Source organism: Aspergillus ruber (assembly GCF_000600275.1).
Source record: "Aspergillus ruber CBS 135680 unplaced genomic scaffold scaffold00015, whole genome shotgun sequence".
Taxonomy (NCBI): domain Eukaryota; kingdom Fungi; phylum Ascomycota; class Eurotiomycetes; order Eurotiales; family Aspergillaceae; genus Aspergillus; species Aspergillus ruber.
This window is the reverse complement of record NW_024467311.1, coordinates 38017-54547: the sequence shown is the minus strand read 5'-3', so window position 1 is coordinate 54547 and position 16531 is coordinate 38017. Positions and strand designations below refer to the sequence as shown.

General features: G+C 49.1%; 8 protein-coding genes across 8 annotated transcripts; 4 read left to right on the top strand and 4 right to left on the bottom strand.

Annotated features, from left to right (window-relative positions):
* Window positions 1-38: 38 nt before the first annotated feature.
* EURHEDRAFT_457133 (hemolysin III family protein) lies at window positions 39-968 on the top strand (the record flags this gene model as incomplete). Its single annotated transcript, XM_040784406.1, has 1 exon — window positions 39-968. The coding sequence occupies one exon, from the start codon at window positions 39-41 to the stop codon at window positions 966-968; it is 930 nt and encodes a 309-aa protein (XP_040638257.1).
* Window positions 969-1114: 146 nt separating this feature from the next.
* EURHEDRAFT_78297 (SDR family NAD(P)-dependent oxidoreductase) lies at window positions 1115-2464 on the top strand. The gene is made up of 4 exons (XM_040787649.1): window positions 1115-1425; window positions 1485-1669; window positions 1727-1878; window positions 1952-2464. The coding sequence occupies exons 1-4, from the start codon at window positions 1260-1262 to the stop codon at window positions 2346-2348; spliced, it is 900 nt and encodes a 299-aa protein (XP_040638256.1). The 5' UTR covers window positions 1115-1259; the 3' UTR covers window positions 2349-2464.
* A 1115-nt stretch (window positions 2465-3579) lies between these two features.
* Window positions 3580-5231, bottom strand: EURHEDRAFT_412895 (serine/threonine-protein kinase). Its single transcript, XM_040782034.1, has 2 exons — window positions 4380-5231; window positions 3580-4314 (listed from the first exon to the last, which is right to left on the bottom strand). The coding sequence occupies exons 1-2, from the start codon at window positions 4978-4980 to the stop codon at window positions 3635-3637; spliced, it is 1281 nt and encodes a 426-aa protein (XP_040638255.1). The 5' UTR covers window positions 4981-5231; the 3' UTR covers window positions 3580-3634.
* Window positions 5232-6824: 1593 nt separating this feature from the next.
* Window positions 6825-9333, bottom strand: EURHEDRAFT_515745 (putative serine/threonine protein kinase (Prp4); the record flags this gene model as incomplete). Its single annotated transcript, XM_040786407.1, has 2 exons — window positions 6825-8278; window positions 8340-9333. 2 exons carry the CDS (start codon window positions 9331-9333, stop codon window positions 6825-6827), a joined length of 2448 nt encoding a protein of 815 aa, XP_040638254.1.
* Window positions 9334-9866: 533 nt separating this feature from the next.
* Window positions 9867-10214, top strand: EURHEDRAFT_378028 (translation machinery-associated protein 7; the record flags this gene model as incomplete). The annotated part of the gene is made up of 3 exons (XM_040779030.1): window positions 9867-9888; window positions 9957-10046; window positions 10120-10214. 3 exons carry the CDS (start codon window positions 9867-9869, stop codon window positions 10212-10214), a joined length of 207 nt encoding a protein of 68 aa, XP_040638253.1.
* Window positions 10215-10765: 551 nt separating this feature from the next.
* EURHEDRAFT_378027 (uncharacterized protein) lies at window positions 10766-12559 on the bottom strand (the record flags this gene model as incomplete). The annotated part of the gene is made up of 2 exons (XM_040779029.1): window positions 10766-12308; window positions 12390-12559. The coding sequence occupies 2 exons, from the start codon at window positions 12557-12559 to the stop codon at window positions 10766-10768; spliced, it is 1713 nt and encodes a 570-aa protein (XP_040638252.1).
* A 575-nt stretch (window positions 12560-13134) lies between these two features.
* EURHEDRAFT_412892 (cytochrome b5-like heme/steroid binding domain-containing protein) lies at window positions 13135-14454 on the top strand. The gene is made up of 4 exons (XM_040782033.1): window positions 13135-13482; window positions 13539-13566; window positions 13636-13873; window positions 13944-14454. The coding sequence occupies exons 1-4, from the start codon at window positions 13470-13472 to the stop codon at window positions 14172-14174; spliced, it is 510 nt and encodes a 169-aa protein (XP_040638251.1). The 5' UTR covers window positions 13135-13469; the 3' UTR covers window positions 14175-14454.
* Window positions 14455-14557: 103 nt separating this feature from the next.
* Window positions 14558-16269, bottom strand: ish1 (double-strand break repair enhancer MSC1; the record flags this gene model as incomplete). The annotated part of the gene is made up of 4 exons (XM_040779028.1): window positions 14558-15032; window positions 15087-15866; window positions 15922-16120; window positions 16194-16269. The coding sequence occupies 4 exons, from the start codon at window positions 16267-16269 to the stop codon at window positions 14558-14560; spliced, it is 1530 nt and encodes a 509-aa protein (XP_040638250.1).
* Between the last annotated feature and the right edge of the window lie 262 nt (window positions 16270-16531).

Sequence of the window (16531 nt, the reverse complement as noted above, 5' to 3'; positions counted from 1 at the left end):
TTTTGAATTTCATCGACCAGGAACATTTACCCGGCACAATGCCCCGCCAACGCAAACAAAACACCACCCAACCAACCGCCATCGCCGCGGAAGTCCTCTCACGACCCCCCAAAGCCCTCAAAAAGCTGCTTCACTGGAACGACCTCCCAAGCTGGCAACGCGACAACCACCACATCCACACAGGTTACCGACCAGCCTCCTTCTCCTTCCTAATCTCCTTTCAGTCGCTCACCTACTTGCACAACGAGACCGTCAACATATACACCCACCTCCTTCCAGCATTCATAACAATCCCATCCGCAATCGTCCTGCACAATGCCATCGCCTTGCGGTATGAAACAGCAACGCAAGCTGATATAATTGCGTTTAGCTTTTTCTTTGCAGGTGCCGCAGCATGTCTGGGCATGTCAGCGACATACCATACGATATCAAACCACTCTCCGCTCATCGCGCGCATCGGAAACACATTTGATTACATCGGTATCGTGGGATTAATCGTCGGCTCTTTTGTCCCCAGTATATATTACGGCTTCTATTGCGATTCAGGCCTGCAGAAATTCTACTGGACTATGATCTGCACAATCGGGCTGGGCTGCATCATCGTCTCGATCTTCCCACAATTCCGCACGCCGAAGTGGCGGCCTTTCCGCGCATCCATGTTCGTGGGGATGGGGTTGTCGGCTGTATTTCCCGTCCTGCACGGATTGCAACTATTTGGGTTGGAGATGATGAACAAGCAGATTGGACTTGTGTGGCTGGTGATGCAGGGAGGATTGTATATCCTAGGTGCGGGGATATACGCGGCGCGCGTGCCAGAGAGGTTATATCCTGGCGGGTTCGATATCCTGGGCCATTCGCACCAGATATTCCATGTACTGGTTGTATGTGCAGCGGGTACGCATTTGATGGGATTGCTGAGGGCATTTGACTATCGGCATAGTGTTGCAGGTGATTGCATTGGGATGTAAGCAGCAGAATAGCATGCATAGACTATACGGTGTACCCTTGTATAGAATCCTGGTATACAAAAGCAGTAGTATTAGTCCATTCTGAAATAATCAGCATCTGTACTCTGTAGTCCAAATCTAAATCACTGCACGCCATAGACCACTCGTTATGTACTGTATGCACTCCACACTAGTACTCGGCGTTATCTAACCGAACACCTCGGCACTCCGTCGCATTCCATCTATATTAACTACCCCCAACACCTACTCTATCATAAACACTCTTTGTACACTCTACGAACAAAAAGCAAAATGTCCCAACGACTCACCCAACTAACCCACCAACTAAACTACCCCTCCGGCCTACTAGCCAGCAAAACCGCCATCGTCACCGGCGGCGGCCAAGGCATCGGCGCCGAAATCGCGCGCCTGTTCGCGAACGAAGGTGCTAAGGTTGTCATTGCTGATATTGACGGTGGTGCGTATCATTCTTGGCATAGCAGATTGCGCCTGTAGATGCTAATGGGGGTCGTATAGGAAAGGCAAATGCAACCGCAGAAGCCATCACCGCGAACGGTGGAAAGGCCATCGCTGTTGTTGGGGATATACTCGATGACGGGTATATCCAGGGATTGGTGAAGAAAACAGCGGAGTTTGGGGATGGAAAAGTCCACCTTATTGTGAACAATGCGGGGTTTACGTGGGATGGGGTTATTCATAAGGTACTTCCTAACTCCTAATATTCTACGCGGTGGTGATGGTGGCTAATGTGATGATAGATGACTGACAAACAATGGGAAACAATGCTGGCAATCCACAACACAGCCCCATTTAAGCTCGTCCGTGCCGCGGCCCCATACTTCCGGGTCAAAGACGGCGAGGACCGTGTCATCGTGAACATCAGCAGCACCAGTGGGATCCACGGGAATGCGTACGTCTACCCAACCACCAACCCAACACCTTACAAGCAAACACTTTACTAACAAGAATTGTACTACGTGCAGAGGCCAGGCAAACTACGCTGTCGCAAAGGCCGGCACCGTAGGCCTTACCAAAACCATCGCCAAAGAATGGGGCCCCGCCTTCAACGTGCGCTCTAACACAGTCGCCTTCGGTTTCGTCAAGACCCGTCTTACAGCCGCCAAAGAAGACGGCGCATACGTGACCACGCCTGATGGGACGAAGGTTGCGCTGGGGATTCCCGGGAAGCAGCTACAGAACCGCCAAGGAGGTGGAGGAGGAGCGAGCGGAGGGAAAGGAGGGGACGAGTATCCGGATATTCCGCTGCGACGGCCTGCTAGTCCCGAGGAGGCGGCGAGGGCTGTGCTGGCGGTCGCTAGCCCGTTGTTTTCGTATGTGAGTGGTGAGACGATTCGGGTTACGGGGGGGAGGAATATGTAGGTTAATTGCAATAGTTGCGTTGCATTTACTTTGTTAGCAATATCAATATTATTACTCCAGTACAGAGGGGCAGAGGGGTTGCGTGTTTCGGATGCCTCGAATTAAGTGCACAATATTCAAGCGAGTCAGCTGGCACAGTCATCTGCGTCGAATCTAGACCGGGGAGATTATTGATGTCTGGACACGAGGTAATCGCAGGGAAGCGCCCGATCTGATGCCCAACCCCAGCCGTTTAATTAACAGGATACCCTCGACTCGAGTGCGTGTTGATAACAGTGGCGATTGGTAGCCTTTCATGATCAGCTGCCTCACCCAGCATGTATGTATATGTATGTATGTGTTGATGGGTGTATGCGCATGCATCTATTAACAGTAGTAGTGGTGTAATGCTGTATGTTGTATGGACAATCAATCGTATGTATGTCGTACTCTGTACAGTAAGTATAGTATGATAGGTGTAAATCTCGTTTCTCATCAACCGGACCGTGTTCAAACACTCCTTTCGCACCTCATCACACTAACCAAAGAACATCTGCATGTTGCAGATCTCGAAGAAGTTCGAATCAGAACACTCCAACCCAAGGTATCGTATCATCAACCCAAAACAAACCGCGCCAAACCGTGATATCGACAAGAATAGATAAAAGAGAAGAGAAAAACAAAAATGGTATATGCAGAATGTTCCATCTTTGTCCGGGGTATTTTTCTTTTTTCGTCTCTGAGAATAAAAAAACACCGGGTCATTCCAAGTCAATCAACGTCACATATGTACCACAAAAAGAAGTAAAATGGTTTAAAAAAAAAAAACCAAACCGTCATGACACCCTGTACAATACCACCATAAACCGAAAAATCAAGGCAACCTCCCAAAATTGAAACAGAAACCACAAAGACGACATATTAAAAAAGGAAATCCGACTGCGGATGCGGCACCAACAGAAACTGAGGGTCCAAAATGCGGGTCGAATATATCCAGGATTGCATCCGGTATGTGGCCAAAAAAAGAAGAAAACCGAAAAAAAAGCAGGCCAAAGAAAAACAAACCCGACCACCGAGGCTTTTAAAATAGCCAACAAAACAAGAGGTTATCAGACACCAACCCACCAGATGCAAGTGCGCCAACAAATTCAAGACAGCGCCGTAGAGCCAAACAAAATAACCAAACACCAGACACCTGGCGTATTATGCTGGGCATAAATCGTAAATCCTGCGTCAAAAAGGAAATTAAAAGACGTAAACCAAAAGGGAAAAAAAAAAAAAAAGAAATATCAAAACAGCCTAACAGTCTAACAGGCGGAAATGGTGGAAATGGTAGGTCCAAACGGCACGAAAGGCATGTAGAAGGCCTCTGGGTTGTCATCGCACTTGAACATTTCCGATTTGCAAGCAAAGTCCTTGGAGCAGTCCATGTCCGGACCAAACCCGGCAGCCGATGGCACCGCGGATAAAGCATCCAGATCGGAATAATCCTCAGTCAGGGAAGTGACATCGGAAGCGGCGTCAGAGAAATCAGAGGAGTTGGACGAGGAAGAAGTATCCGATGAGGAAGCGGACGCATGCGAAGCCATAAGAGGTTGAACGGGAACGGATGCCGGAGCCTGGGGGAAGACGAATGGGGGATGCTGAGGAGTAGGAGCACCGTTAGAAACCCACGGCGTAACGGGAGTCATAGTAAACCGCGGACAATCCAGGACCAGCCTGCGCAGCTCCGGGATTGTAACCCTCTGGGCGGGATCACAATCGAAAATGCGACTCAAGACGAAAATCATCTCATTGGACAAGGGAAGGATGGTCTTCAGGAAGAATGGATCCTTAAGGTATGCGCGGAATGTGGGATCCTCAATGGAAGCACGTTTCCATGGATTACGTCCACAGGTCAGGTTGACCAGGATAACCCCCAGGCTCCAGACATCATTAGGGACGGCAGCATAGCAAGTCATGGGACGGGGATTCTGTTGTTGACATTCTTTGGAGAGAATGAGTACGATGTTCAACAAAACAAGACAGGGAAAGGGGACGGGGAGAGGCTACCTGGTGACATGTAAAACGTGGAACCGCAACCAAAATCCGGCGAGAGATAGTCCGTGGTAGCAAGGCCAAAATCGGCCAATTTAACCGTCATGCCCTGGTCGGTGACTAGAATGTTCTCCGGCTTGAGATCCCGATGGTAAATTCCCAAGGAGTGGCAGAATTGAACAGCATCCAGGATCTGGAGGAAAGTGCGCTTGACCAGGGCATCATTTCCGACAAAGAAACCCTTGTCGGTAATGGAAGAAAAGAGATCACCCTCGGGGCAGTAATCAAGGACCACATAGGTACAATCCGGGGCATCCATGATGCTAACGAGAGAAACGACATTGGGATGCTGGCTGGCCATATGGTGCAATCTGATCTCCCGTTGTTGGTACTTGAGCTGGCGGGGGTCTCCGGTCTTGTTGAGGGCCTTCACGGCATACATGACCTGGGTGTGGATGTCGATAGCAGTGTAAACAACCCCATAGGCGCCAACACCCAGGATCCCAGTCAGTTTTAGACGGTTGGCCAGCAGTATTCCCAATCGGTCTTCAGGCGCGACCGGTCTGGCGACGGTGGGCGGTGATGGTGGCGGAGTCGGGAGAGCGGTAGGGTACATGGTGTATAGAGGAGATGGGGGAAGCATGGCGTATCCTAGGGAAGAACTCCTGGCTAGAATATAAGAGAGAAAAGCAAGAGAGAAATAGAGAAAAATCCAGGAATATCCAATGGGTCGAATATATCCAATCCAATCCAGTGGCAGGTTCCAATCAATGATCCACGGGAGGTAAAAGCAGTCTTTGAATCCTGTTCTTGTAGTTTCTTCTTTCCTTCTTTCTTTTGTTTCTTTTTTTTTTTTTTTAAAGATTCATATAGGAGAGCAATAAATATCCAGGAGATCCAGCAAATATCCAAGGAAATCCACGGGTCGAATAAAGAGGCACCTTATGTGTTGTTGGGTGGTGATGGTAGTGTTGGTTTGTTGTTATTGTTGTTGTCGTTGTTGTATGGGGAGATGAGAGGATTATGTGATAAGGAGGGGATATATGCAGAAGAACAGCAAAAGAAAAAGAGACAAGCAGTAAAGAAAATGGACAGGAAAGAAAATCGCGACGATTAAGAAATATGAGGAAGAATTAAGAAGAATAAAAGAAGCAGCAGGAGAAATAAAAGGATTGGCAATAAGCCAAATAATACTAGTACAATTCTCGACCCGCCTCGTGGTGGGCGATGCGGGTCCACCGTCAGTGTATTACCGGTACTGGGCGCTGACTCAGCTGTCAGGAAAATACCAGAACAGGTCAGTTACATCTGGGCCGATCGCGGACCGCCAATCAGGAGAGGGCATCTGCCGTGTATGATGCTTCGACTGGGCCGTGCGTGGGGCAGGATATTCATAGTCTGTACGGAATACATAAGGGATAGAGTAGAATAACACAATAATATAATAGAATACAATGGAATAATAAACACCAGAGTTCATTCTATACTACTCTGTACATATGAAATAGTAGAATAAGTGCCTGTACACAACATTGTAAGAATACAGAATACTATCACATATGAGTACTATGAGCACAGTGGCTGTGACCACTAACGTACACTACCGCTGCTGCAGCGCAGGGGCCCCAAACAGAATCCCTGGCGGTGTGTGTGACACTCCATCTGCGGCTGAGTAATCACGACAGGAATAGTTTGCTTTGAACAAAGAATGGTAACTCTAACACTACTAACTACTTGTACAGAGTACGGGGTACTTTACTTGTTGCCAGCTCAGCTCGCCCCCTCATTTTCTCCGAGGACGGAGCACAGCCAGTCAGTCATAAACTCACTACTACTCCGTATACAATCAAGTATGAGTGAGGCTAGGCCACGTTGCACCCCCCTTCGACCCCCTGATTGGCTCGTCACCCACGGGGCAGCCCTGTTCTCAGCCTTGCCTTTTTATAGCCGGAGACTTTGTTATTGGTCAGCGTAGCCAACTAACCTAGGGGGATTGGGGGAGGGGGGTTCTTTGTGCTGGACCGAGTACATATGAAGTGTCGAGTAAAATGGAACCATATGATATAACTCATACTCTACAAGTAATAGAGTAAGCAAGGTAGAATCCTCACATGCAGCTCTGTATACTTATCCTGACACATACTCTGACCGCGCACGGCTCATCCAACGGCTCCTGTGAGTTACGATCATCTTCCCGAATTCTTCCACTTTCGTTGTCATACCTCATGATCATTGTGTTATACAGCGTACGGAGTATACAGGGTTCGGAGTATAATAGAGCGCTAGATATCCATATCTTGCCACCCATGGTTCACTCGGGCGCGGTTCTCCCATCGATGCGTCAGTGGCGCAGTGGCAACCAACCATTACTTCCGCCTGTTCGTTCCAGACAAAGAGAAAGAAAGAAAATAGAAGTTTTATGCCATTATCTAATTATGTACGAGCACAAAAATGTACACATCAATTCTTAGGCCGCAAAATAAACGGATGTCGCAACGCCTCCGTCGGTGTGCACCGTTTCTCCGGATTCAGGCTCAGGCACCGCTCCAACAGATCCACAAACAGATTCAATTCCTTCGCCTCCCCGTCACTCAGCCTCGTGTCATGACCCATCAACCTCGTCTTTAGATCCCGCGTTGGTTTCTTGAAGTCCAGCACCCGCGTCACAATTCTCCCGGTCACCTTGTCCTCTTCCGTACTCCGGAAATTGAGCATGTCGTCAAAGTGCAGGTGCGCCAGGGTGCCCCGTCGCAGCAACTTCGGCGGGTATTTGCCACGGCATTCCATAATTGACCGTAGCATTTGATTGTTGTTTCGGCCCGTAAACAGAATTTTGCCCGTGTACAGCTCAAATAGCGTACAGCCAATCGACCACATGTCGATCCCGTAGTCGTAGGGAATCCCGAGGATAACCTCCGGTGCCCGGTAGAAACGGCTGACCAGGTACGGTGTAATTTCGTTGTCGGACACCGGCGACGCCGATCCTAGGTCGCACACTTTAAGGACATTGCGTTGTTCGTTCACCAGGAGATTGTCCGGTTTCAGATCCGCATGCAGAATGTTGCACTTGCGCATCAGGCTCAGCCCAAGGAAGATCTGGTGCGCATACGCCCGGATGGCTCGGAGATTGAGGCCCACATCTCGTCCAAACTTCTTCAATACCTCTCGCAGGTTCATGCTGAGATTTTCAAACACCATGCATAGATGGCCTTTGTGGTCAAAGTACCGCACGAACTTGATCATGTGCTTCTTATCTTCAGGATCCGCCTCCATCAACTGTTCCAGAATGCCAATCTCTTTCATACCTGCCTTCTTCATCGTATCATTCTGTCGAATGATCTTGACCGCAACCAGTCCGCCCGTTTTGGAATCCGTAGCTCGCACAACAGACGAAAACATCCCCTTACCCAAATTCTGCTGCACATGGTACCGGCCGTTGATAAGCTCACCAAGTCGGACATTGTAATACCCTTCAGGGTCGTCCCAGTTGTCCATCATGCTGATGTCTAGCTCCTGCGGTTGAGGTACAGCCGCTGCATGCGCCGAATTTGTTGGTTCCTGCGTTTCCTCGGCAAACATATCATCGTCATCTTCCGCAAACATATCGTAGGGATCTTTCGTCCTAGCCGGTGCAGGTGGATTTTCAGTCACATCAGGCATCAGAATCTCTTGCTTATCAGGCTGCGTCTCGTCATACGCGGCCGATGAGGTTTCCTGACTAGGGCCGTGTTTCTCTCGATCTTCTTTCATATCAAAAGTCGGATCGTAGTCTGCTGCCGATGGTTCGTCCTTTTCAACACCATCTACAGGTGCAGTGTCGTTAATCAAATCGGCATCCTTGCCAACCTCGAAATCCGGGAATGGATCTGCCGTGTTTTCACTGGGTGTCTGGACGGGGGTTAACTGAGGAGAAACTGTATGAGACGTTAGCATTTTCAACTCATCACCTACAAAAAAAAAAAAGATCATGCTTACCCGATGCAGTCTGGCTTGCACTAGCACGGTTTGAATCTGCGCCTGGTGTCGAAGAGTCGGAGTCCCCGGCGTGGACTGCCTGCAGGTGTAGAGGCGTAGCCTGGCTTTTGTATTTCGCTCTGATGGCTTCACGTCGCTTCCGACGGGCTTCCAGTTGAGCTGCTTCGTCGACTGCCTCGGCAGGTTGCTGTTCCTGTGATTCAGTAGGCACACTGGGCTCATCAGTATTGGCTTGACATGTCAATACATAAAGACCTCGAACGACATACCTATCTACAACACGAGAGCTAGCATGAGAAGCCTGTTGCTGAACCTGGTTCTCCCGAATTTCAGCATCTTGTTTAGAAGTCTGAGCGACGAATCGAACGCTTCCTCGTTCGCTCACTAACTGTTCAGTAGATGGCCTTCGTTCTTTGAAGCCTCGCGGGCCTATGCTCCCATTCCACTCATCACCGGAATATTGCTTGGGTCTCCTAACTTCGTGGTACGAATCACGGTACGGGGATCGACTCCGGTGCCGCTTCTCCTCACGACGGTCGTAGTCATCCGTGTATTTCAGACCACCGCCATATCCTTCTTCCCGATCATAGTCGTAGTAGGAGTTAGATCGCCTATGATATCTGCCATCGTGCCTCTGTCCTGCACGCTGTCGCGGTGGCGGCGGCGGCTCCTGCCGATAGTATCGTCTGTCGTCATAATAATCATCCTCCCGCCTGCGTTTATTTCCTCTGTAGTTTCGATAAGGGGAGCAGGAACGGCTTCTCGATGATCGCGATGTTCTGGATCTGGATCTTCGCCGGCGTGGCGATCGACTAGTACTCAGGGATGTTGGCGATCGGGACCTGGGCGCCGAAGAGGTACTGACTCTGGTTTTACGGTCAACGTTGGTGTCATTAAGAGAAGTTTTTGACGTAGTTGCCTTCATCTCCAAACCTGATTCGATGATCTCACCCTCAGAAGGGGTCGATGGAGACTTTGACCTGTATGATGCCATGGCCACAGGTACTCAGACTCAGAACTTCCTTTGTAACCAATAGTCTAGGAGTTCTTCTTGAAGAAACAAAACGGGAAAGACACCAGCTCGGTTAGCAAAAGCTGCCACGATAACAAGTTCTGGGGAATGGTGTATTGGAAAAGTCCAACCGGCTAGAAATGTCTGCCTTTATTCCAGTCCCTCGCGTTTTCTTGTTGTAAAATCCGACCGCGGCTAAACAATGGGCCGTAAAAGTGTATCAAATTGAGTTAACTGATGATATATGGACGATGGACGGAGAGATGAGCAGACTTCCGATGACCGAAGATAGACCGGCAAAGCAAAGCATCTCTGGTCAGTAAGATTTGCCGTAGATATTTACAATCTAGCTTTATCAGGGATAGTGCCCCACCCTGCGGGCGGAAACATGGTCGGTCGCTGATAAGCATCTTTTTTCTCATTTTTTTTTTTTCTCCCTACCCCCGATTATTTGCGACAAACTCCACAGAATCCCCTCATATCCCTCCTTCTTCTTATAACACACAGCATACAAAATGGGTGGTCAAGGCAGAGAAGGTTAGCGAACTAATGCGCATAACTCCCAACTCAGTCGGAAACTAGCTAACGTTATATCTGCTTACTAGGCGGCAAGGTCAAGCCCCTTAAGGCTCCTAAGAAGTCGCAGAAGGACCTCGATGAAGATGACATGGCGTTCAAGGAAAAGCAAAAAGCCGGTAAGTTTTTGCGCTGTTGACGTCTATGTTGCGATCATGGAGGCAATCTGTTAACCTGTGTTGGAAAATTCAGACGCCAAGGCGAAGAAGGATTTGCTAGACAAGGCCAAGGGCAAGGGTCCTTTGAACACGGGCTCCCAGGGTATTAAGAAGTCGGGAAAGAAATAAAATTGATACCCAGCGTTGTTTTATACTCAAGAATCACGATACTACGAGTTACGGACGAGCATAGGCATAATGGAGTACCAATCGCATTATTTGCTACGGCGATTGAGCAAGTTCTCTTGGTATATACGTACAGGCCAACGCACCTTTCGCATTTCTATGAAAAGAGAGCCACAAGTCTTATAGAAAATAATGGTTTTGTACTCCGTACATTTTGCCCTTCAACATAAAACCAGATGACATTTTTCCAGGCATGTCTTGGGTAGAATGAAAAAGAAAAAATGGCTCTCCTAGATAACAAAAAGACAAATCGGGTATCACCAACGCCTCTCCATATCGCAAAGGAAGGCCAACAAGCTCCGCAAGCTCCCCCAAAAGAAATAAGATCAAGTAAAAGAAGGAATTCGTTGTTTGCATCATTTTTGAAATAGAAGAAGGGTATCAGTGGGTAGGAAGATAGATAAGATTATGGTCCAGCCAGCAAAAACATCCACTGATGGGAGGTAAGGTAAAGTGAGGACAACGAAGGAATTAATAATAGGAATCCAGGGCCCTCAGCTAGTCACCCGTTTAACCCATAGACCAGTCCCGCCGCCGTAGAGATCCTGGTCATCGCGTTTCTTCCAAGCTCGGAGAAGTTTCAAACCAACATCGTGCTCTTCTCTAACAATACCTGCAAGCTCGTTGTTAAGATGGGCAATTGTTTTCTTGACTTCCTCTCGAGCAGCCATATCATACGCCGTCGAGGTGGGTTGAAACACCTGGTTCAGTTCGCTGATTATTGTAGTAATGTTGGTTTTCCGCCGCGCGAGCGTACCCTGACGTTCTTCCAATGTCTCTATGCGACTCTTTGGCTGTTGGTGCTCCTGTGGAGGAACGGGCGAAAGGCCTTTAGCTGCTGCTTCTGCTGCCGCCTGGGTTGGAGTAGGCTTTCGGAGTGGCTTCCTTCCCGGGGCCATTGTGCTGGGAACTGGTCGTTTCCTGGACATGATTGATAAATCATTCTCGATCGATTGCTGTGACGCGCTTTCGAAGCTGTCCGCTATGCTGGCTGGGGCTGGAGAACTGGTCCTACTATTCTCCATTCTTGCAGAGATGTCCGTTGCAGCGCTGGAGCGACTCATGGGGAACTCTGGTTGGTCTGGCTGGTGTTCGTCGCTGGTAGGAAACGTGTCAGTAGTAGGAGTAGGAGCAGTTAATTTGAATTCAGCCAGCGAAGTGCCCAGATTAGACATTGGCAGGTCAACTCGTGGCGGAGTGCTATTCTTGTAGCCTTCAGATACCGGCAGCTGTGAGCCTGCACTGGCGCTAGGAGCCCTGCTCCTGCTAGTTGATTGCTTCCGAAAACCTGCAGGCTTTTCCTGGGCTGTGATTGTGGTAACCACCGACGGCTGGAGGCGAGTTGTGGAGTCAGGTGCTTGGTCATACTCCCCTAGCCGGTCAAAGCTTCTGGAAGGATGCAAACGTGACGACGACCTTGCTCGGGACTTCTCGTGAATTGGACTCATTATGGGCGCCCGTCCACTGGGCCCCCTCCATGGTTCGCTAGCAACGAAGGGGGACTCATCATCATTTTGTCTCGCAATCCGACTACGCACCTCTGCGAATTTCTTCTTCGGCTGAAGCTGTTCCTTGCCCCAACTCAAGACGCGGGACGAATGACCGCCGAACTTGCCGGAGTTCTCGCGACTGTGATTGGATAACATGTAAGATCGTTCGGAGTTCGGTTCGAAATTCTCCTTGCGCGCGTCCTTGCGCAAAGTCGGGATGTGGCTGGTGAATTTCGTTTCCATTTGTTCAGCCTTGATACTGTCGTGTTGCGGTTCCTCTTCAATCGGCGAAATCTGAGCGCTGCCCCTACTGTCCAACCCGCGATTCAAAGAGTTCGGGGTGCCGGGAGGGGAGATATCTGGCGACGCAAGGTCACTATTATTCGGATCGCGATCGAAGTCAGGTTGGTCTGAGGGAAATTGAGAAGCGGTACTGCTCGCACGATGACGCGGGGATTCGGTCGCTGCGAACCTTGTAAACGTGGCAGAGGCGCTCCGAGGCTTCGAATCGGGGCCTCTTCCGGGATGGGAGAGTTTTGGATCTTCGCTGGAAGCTGTTAGTGTCTTTCTTTTCCCTTTCTCTTTCCTTTTTATGTTTGTCTCATCCGTAGACTATTTTCCAACTTACTTTGGCAATTCCGGTAGATCCTTTGAATAGTATCCCTGATCTCCCGATAGTGTGCTTGAAGATCGGTTTGGAGACTGATAGTCTCTTTGATTCAAAGAACTGGTGTTCGTCGTCGAATTCTCAATCGTAGTAGACTTCTTTGCCCAATGAAAAGGCACTTTAGCCCACATGACGAGATTTGAGTAGAAACTGATTCAGAAAAGTAAGAGGGTGGTCGAACTAGTTATAAGTATAGCTGGTGATTTCACGCTGTCCTCACCAGCACTCATAGTGACATACCTCTCGGGACTTTAGGTCGCTATGATGGCCTCGATTACCATCACCCGAAGATATGCATCCAGCAGGTTACACTGCCAATCAAAGAATGTATGCGAATGTATGGGATTTGCCAAAAGACGAATCTCAGATGCGTTCTTTCGAGACAAGTCGAGAGAGGTAAAAGAGTATGAGAAAAACAGAGACACGGTTATATAAAATGAGACAAAAAAAGATGAAAGAGAGAAAGAAAGGAAGAAATTCGGACGATTAAGTTTGAAAGAGATATGAAACGAGCGACTTGGGCGAACGAGAGACTACTAAACCAGTATGTCTGACTGGGGGCTGTGGGCGTGGGGATCAATGAGGTTGGTCGTAATGCCTTGCCAGAAGGATTCAATGTGACAGCGTCATCGTGGCAAGGAAAGGAAAAGAAAAGATCTCTTTCTCTTGCGAATTGAAATGAAAGTAACAAAAGGACCCTCCAAAATAGCAGGAGTTAATTAAACACTGCGATAAATTTAGACTTGTTTATGCCTGAGGCCCCCGCATGGTACTACAATGCCGCGGCATCGGTAGTTGAGCCATCAAGTGACAATATACTCACGTGCCGTTGCAATGGCGGGGAGTCGGGGAATCTTTCCCGATTCAGCATTATCAATACAGCCGGCACTGGACTCCGCGCTGCCAGAAGCGCCTCGGTCTTTCGTCATCACGGTTATTATCAACGCCCTCGCTCCGTTCCGCTCTCATTTTTCGTCTATTTTTTTTTTCTGTCAAGCCAAAGCCAAGCGTTGCTTCAGACAATCTCCAACAATCTGCATAATGAGCGCAGCAGGTATGCCAATTGAAATCAAGCTAAAGCTAGCTACAATAGCTAATGTGTTCATACAGAAGAGCCCGTTCCATCGCCAACCGAAGCGTAAGCATGAATATCCAAGAAAGCCCATCCAGGAAGAACGACAAGGCGAACTAACCAAAAACGCCTTAGGATCCCATTCTTCACTCCCGTTAACTTCATTCTCTTGTCCGTCTTTGTCGTTTTCCTCTACGTGCAGCTCCGCCCCAAGGCCCCCGTCACCCTGCCCCAAGGTCCACCCCCAGTCGTCTTCCGCACTTTCATCCCCTCAACACTCATCGAATTCAATGGTGAGGGCGAAAACCCTTGTTACCTTGCCGTGCGGGGCCGTGTTTTCGATGTAACGCCAGGAAAGAGCTTTTACGGGCCGGTAAGTTGCTCTTGCAAAACAGCGGGATATGAGTGGCCAGATGATTAACGGAGGATTTTGTCGATCTTAGGGCGGCCCCTACGAGAACTTTGCCGGACGCGACGCTTCGCGCGGGTTGGCCTTTCAGAGTTTTGATAGGGATATGCTCACTGAGGATCTCAAGGGACCTTTGGATGACCTGAAAGATCTCAATGAGGACCAGTTGGAAAACCTCCAGAACTGGGAGGAGCGATTTCTTGAGAAGTATTTGGTTGTTGGGAAACTAGTCGCTGAAGGTGATCCGGAGGCTCCGAAGTCATAAAATGAGCTTGGCCTGGCCCTGGTTTGGCTTCACTCGATATGTCATCTACAAAGATGCCGTTAGATGTGTCGTATATGGCGGCCATATCACCTGCCTATGTGTCAAAAATTTGTTTCCATAACCCAATTTGGTTCATGTACAAGCGACAATTTTATCAATTTACTTTTCTAGGCAACTAAACCAGGCCACACTGTAAAGAACGATTCAACCATAATTCACAAAATAATTATACAATTTCCCCCATAATGCCCTAGCTAGTAATGAGAGCATTCATTATAATAGACACTACCCATGAGCCCCGAAATCGTAAACATCATAAATCCAGAAATACATATCGAACAGGTTTTGACCCCAACGATCCAAAAATATCATAGGAAAAAGCGTTACAGCTCGGAGCGAATACCACTAACCGCCTCCGAAGACCTATCCTTCGCCTTCTCCGCAACTTCCTGTCCCTGAACTCTTCCACTCGAAGCCCCGATCTTTAGCTGATCCAGGAGCCATTGGTACGTATCCTGGAACTTGGCATACAAAGTGCCCTGAGAAGAGGTAGTTCCGTACTTGAAGTACTGGGAGTTACGACGAGCAGTTGCCTTCAGCTCATTGGCGTTAGAGCCCTGGTAGACGGGAATACCAAATGAATCAAGGTAGGCTTTGAGTTCGGAGTGGGACCAGGTGTCGAAGGTGTCATCCTTGGCCGATTGGGTGGCTTGCGCCATGTAGGAGGTAGCAGAGGCCAGGTTTTGGCCTCCAGCCTTGGAGGCTTTGGAGTAGGCATCCTGGGCTTGTCTCATGAGGTCGTCACGGGTGGAGTCGGCGCGCTGCGCTGCCTTGGCGTTCATCGAAGTCAGATATTGCCTACAGATATGATTAGATGGGCGTTGAATGATAAAACAATCGGCATCAACTTACTTCAAATGTTCAATGTCCCAGGTCTCAAAAGTCCAGGCGTTCCAGGCACTGGCGGCTTTGTTTTTATTTGCCCTAACCTTTGCCAACAGCTCATCACGCTTGGTCGCCTGCGAGACAGAGATTCCCCGTGCATCCAGATATGCCTTGAGGCGTGAGTTGGACCAGTTCTGAACAGCAGCATCAAAAGCTTCCTGAACCTTGCTCTCGGCATCATCAGTTGCCTGTGCGTAATCGTTTCCAGCCTTGGTAGTAGCGGCTCCCACAAGACGTGAAGCTGACGCCGAAGCCGTAGATGCTTGGCTCAGCAGGGAGGCGCGGTTCTTCCTCGCCAAAGCGATCATTTCATTACGTCTGGAACCCTGCGGCACTGGAATTGCATGCTCATCCAGGAATTTCTTCAGGTCGGAATCAGACCACGCGCTGAACAATGCATCGCTCAAGGTGGCCTGAGCTGCATCAGCAGAAGCAGATGCGGAGGCAGCAATGGTCCGAGCTTGGATACTGGCTAATCTAGCATTGCGACGCACGGAAGCAATGAGCTTGTCACGGGTCGATGGTTGAGGCACAGGCCATCCACGCTCATCAAGCCATTCCTTCAGCTCGGACTCGCTCCATGTAGCGAAGAGCCAGTTACCAGGGTAGGAAGCTTTCTCGCCAAGTTTCTTCGCAATAGGCTCGTAATTTTCACGGGCAGTGCTAATAAGGACGTCCCGCTTGCGTGGCTGAGGGACCGGAACGCCATGCCGGTCGAGGAACGCCTTGATCTGGGAGTCGGACCAGCTGTTGAGACAATGAGTAATGGTTCAACGCTTCGCTCGGGGATGAGTTAACTCACCTATCGAAAACCCATTCCCTGGCGTGATGCCACTGGTCTGAGGCCTGCTCGGAGACATGTCCGAGTGGCTTTTGGACTTTGTCGTCCCAATTCGTTTTCACCAAACCCTCAAGATCTCTGCGATCCGCAGGCGAGGGATACGGAATATCGTGGTCAGAGAGCCACCGTTCTAGCTCTGTTTCATGCCATCCATTGTACACTGTAAGGCTATGTTATCAACCAATTGAGTCCTACGTAGAAGGGGAAGTACAAATTCTAGTTTGTGTACATACCAGCTTTGCTGAACCAGTTGGCCGCCTCTGTGGTCGCAAGGAGCAACACCAAGCTGGAAGCCCAGTTGAATCTCATCTTGGCGCAGTGTTTGTGCCTCTATTTGAGGGCTTTTATAGCAAATATAGCTTTCGCTTTCACAGTCCTGACTGAGAGTGTTTACACAGTCAATCATCCGAGAAGCTCCAATGAGAGATAAGGGGATGTAGCACTCACGGATATATAACCTAGCTAAGTATTCCCAGCTAGAATTAGTTCATGGCAAAATACATAGAAGAAATGGCAGCGGTGGCAGTTAAGTATGAAGAGTGGATGATCAGAAAGTGACGTATTGCTGTTG

Excerpts from the sequence above, each read along its gene's own strand:
- EURHEDRAFT_412895 (XM_040782034.1), bottom strand. The coding sequence starts at position 4,980 with ATGTACCCTACCGCTCTCCCGACTCCGCCACCATCACCGCCCACCGTC. Across the intron at positions 4,315-4,379 it reads CACGTTTTACATGTCACCAG|AATGTCAACAACAGAATCCC; the intron begins GTAGCCTCTCCC and ends TTCTCTCCAAAG.
- EURHEDRAFT_412892 (XM_040782033.1), top strand. Across the intron at positions 13,567-13,635 it reads GTTCCATCGCCAACCGAAGC|GATCCCATTCTTCACTCCCG; the intron begins GTAAGCATGAAT and ends AAAACGCCTTAG. Across the intron at positions 13,874-13,943 it reads GAAAGAGCTTTTACGGGCCG|GGCGGCCCCTACGAGAACTT; the intron begins GTAAGTTGCTCT and ends TGTCGATCTTAG.
- EURHEDRAFT_78297 (XM_040787649.1), top strand. The coding sequence starts at position 1,260 with ATGTCCCAACGACTCACCCAACTAACCCACCAACTAAACTACCCCTCC. Across the intron at positions 1,426-1,484 it reads CATTGCTGATATTGACGGTG|GAAAGGCAAATGCAACCGCA; the intron begins GTGCGTATCATT and ends GGGGTCGTATAG. Across the intron at positions 1,879-1,951 it reads AGTGGGATCCACGGGAATGC|AGGCCAGGCAAACTACGCTG; the intron begins GTACGTCTACCC and ends TACTACGTGCAG.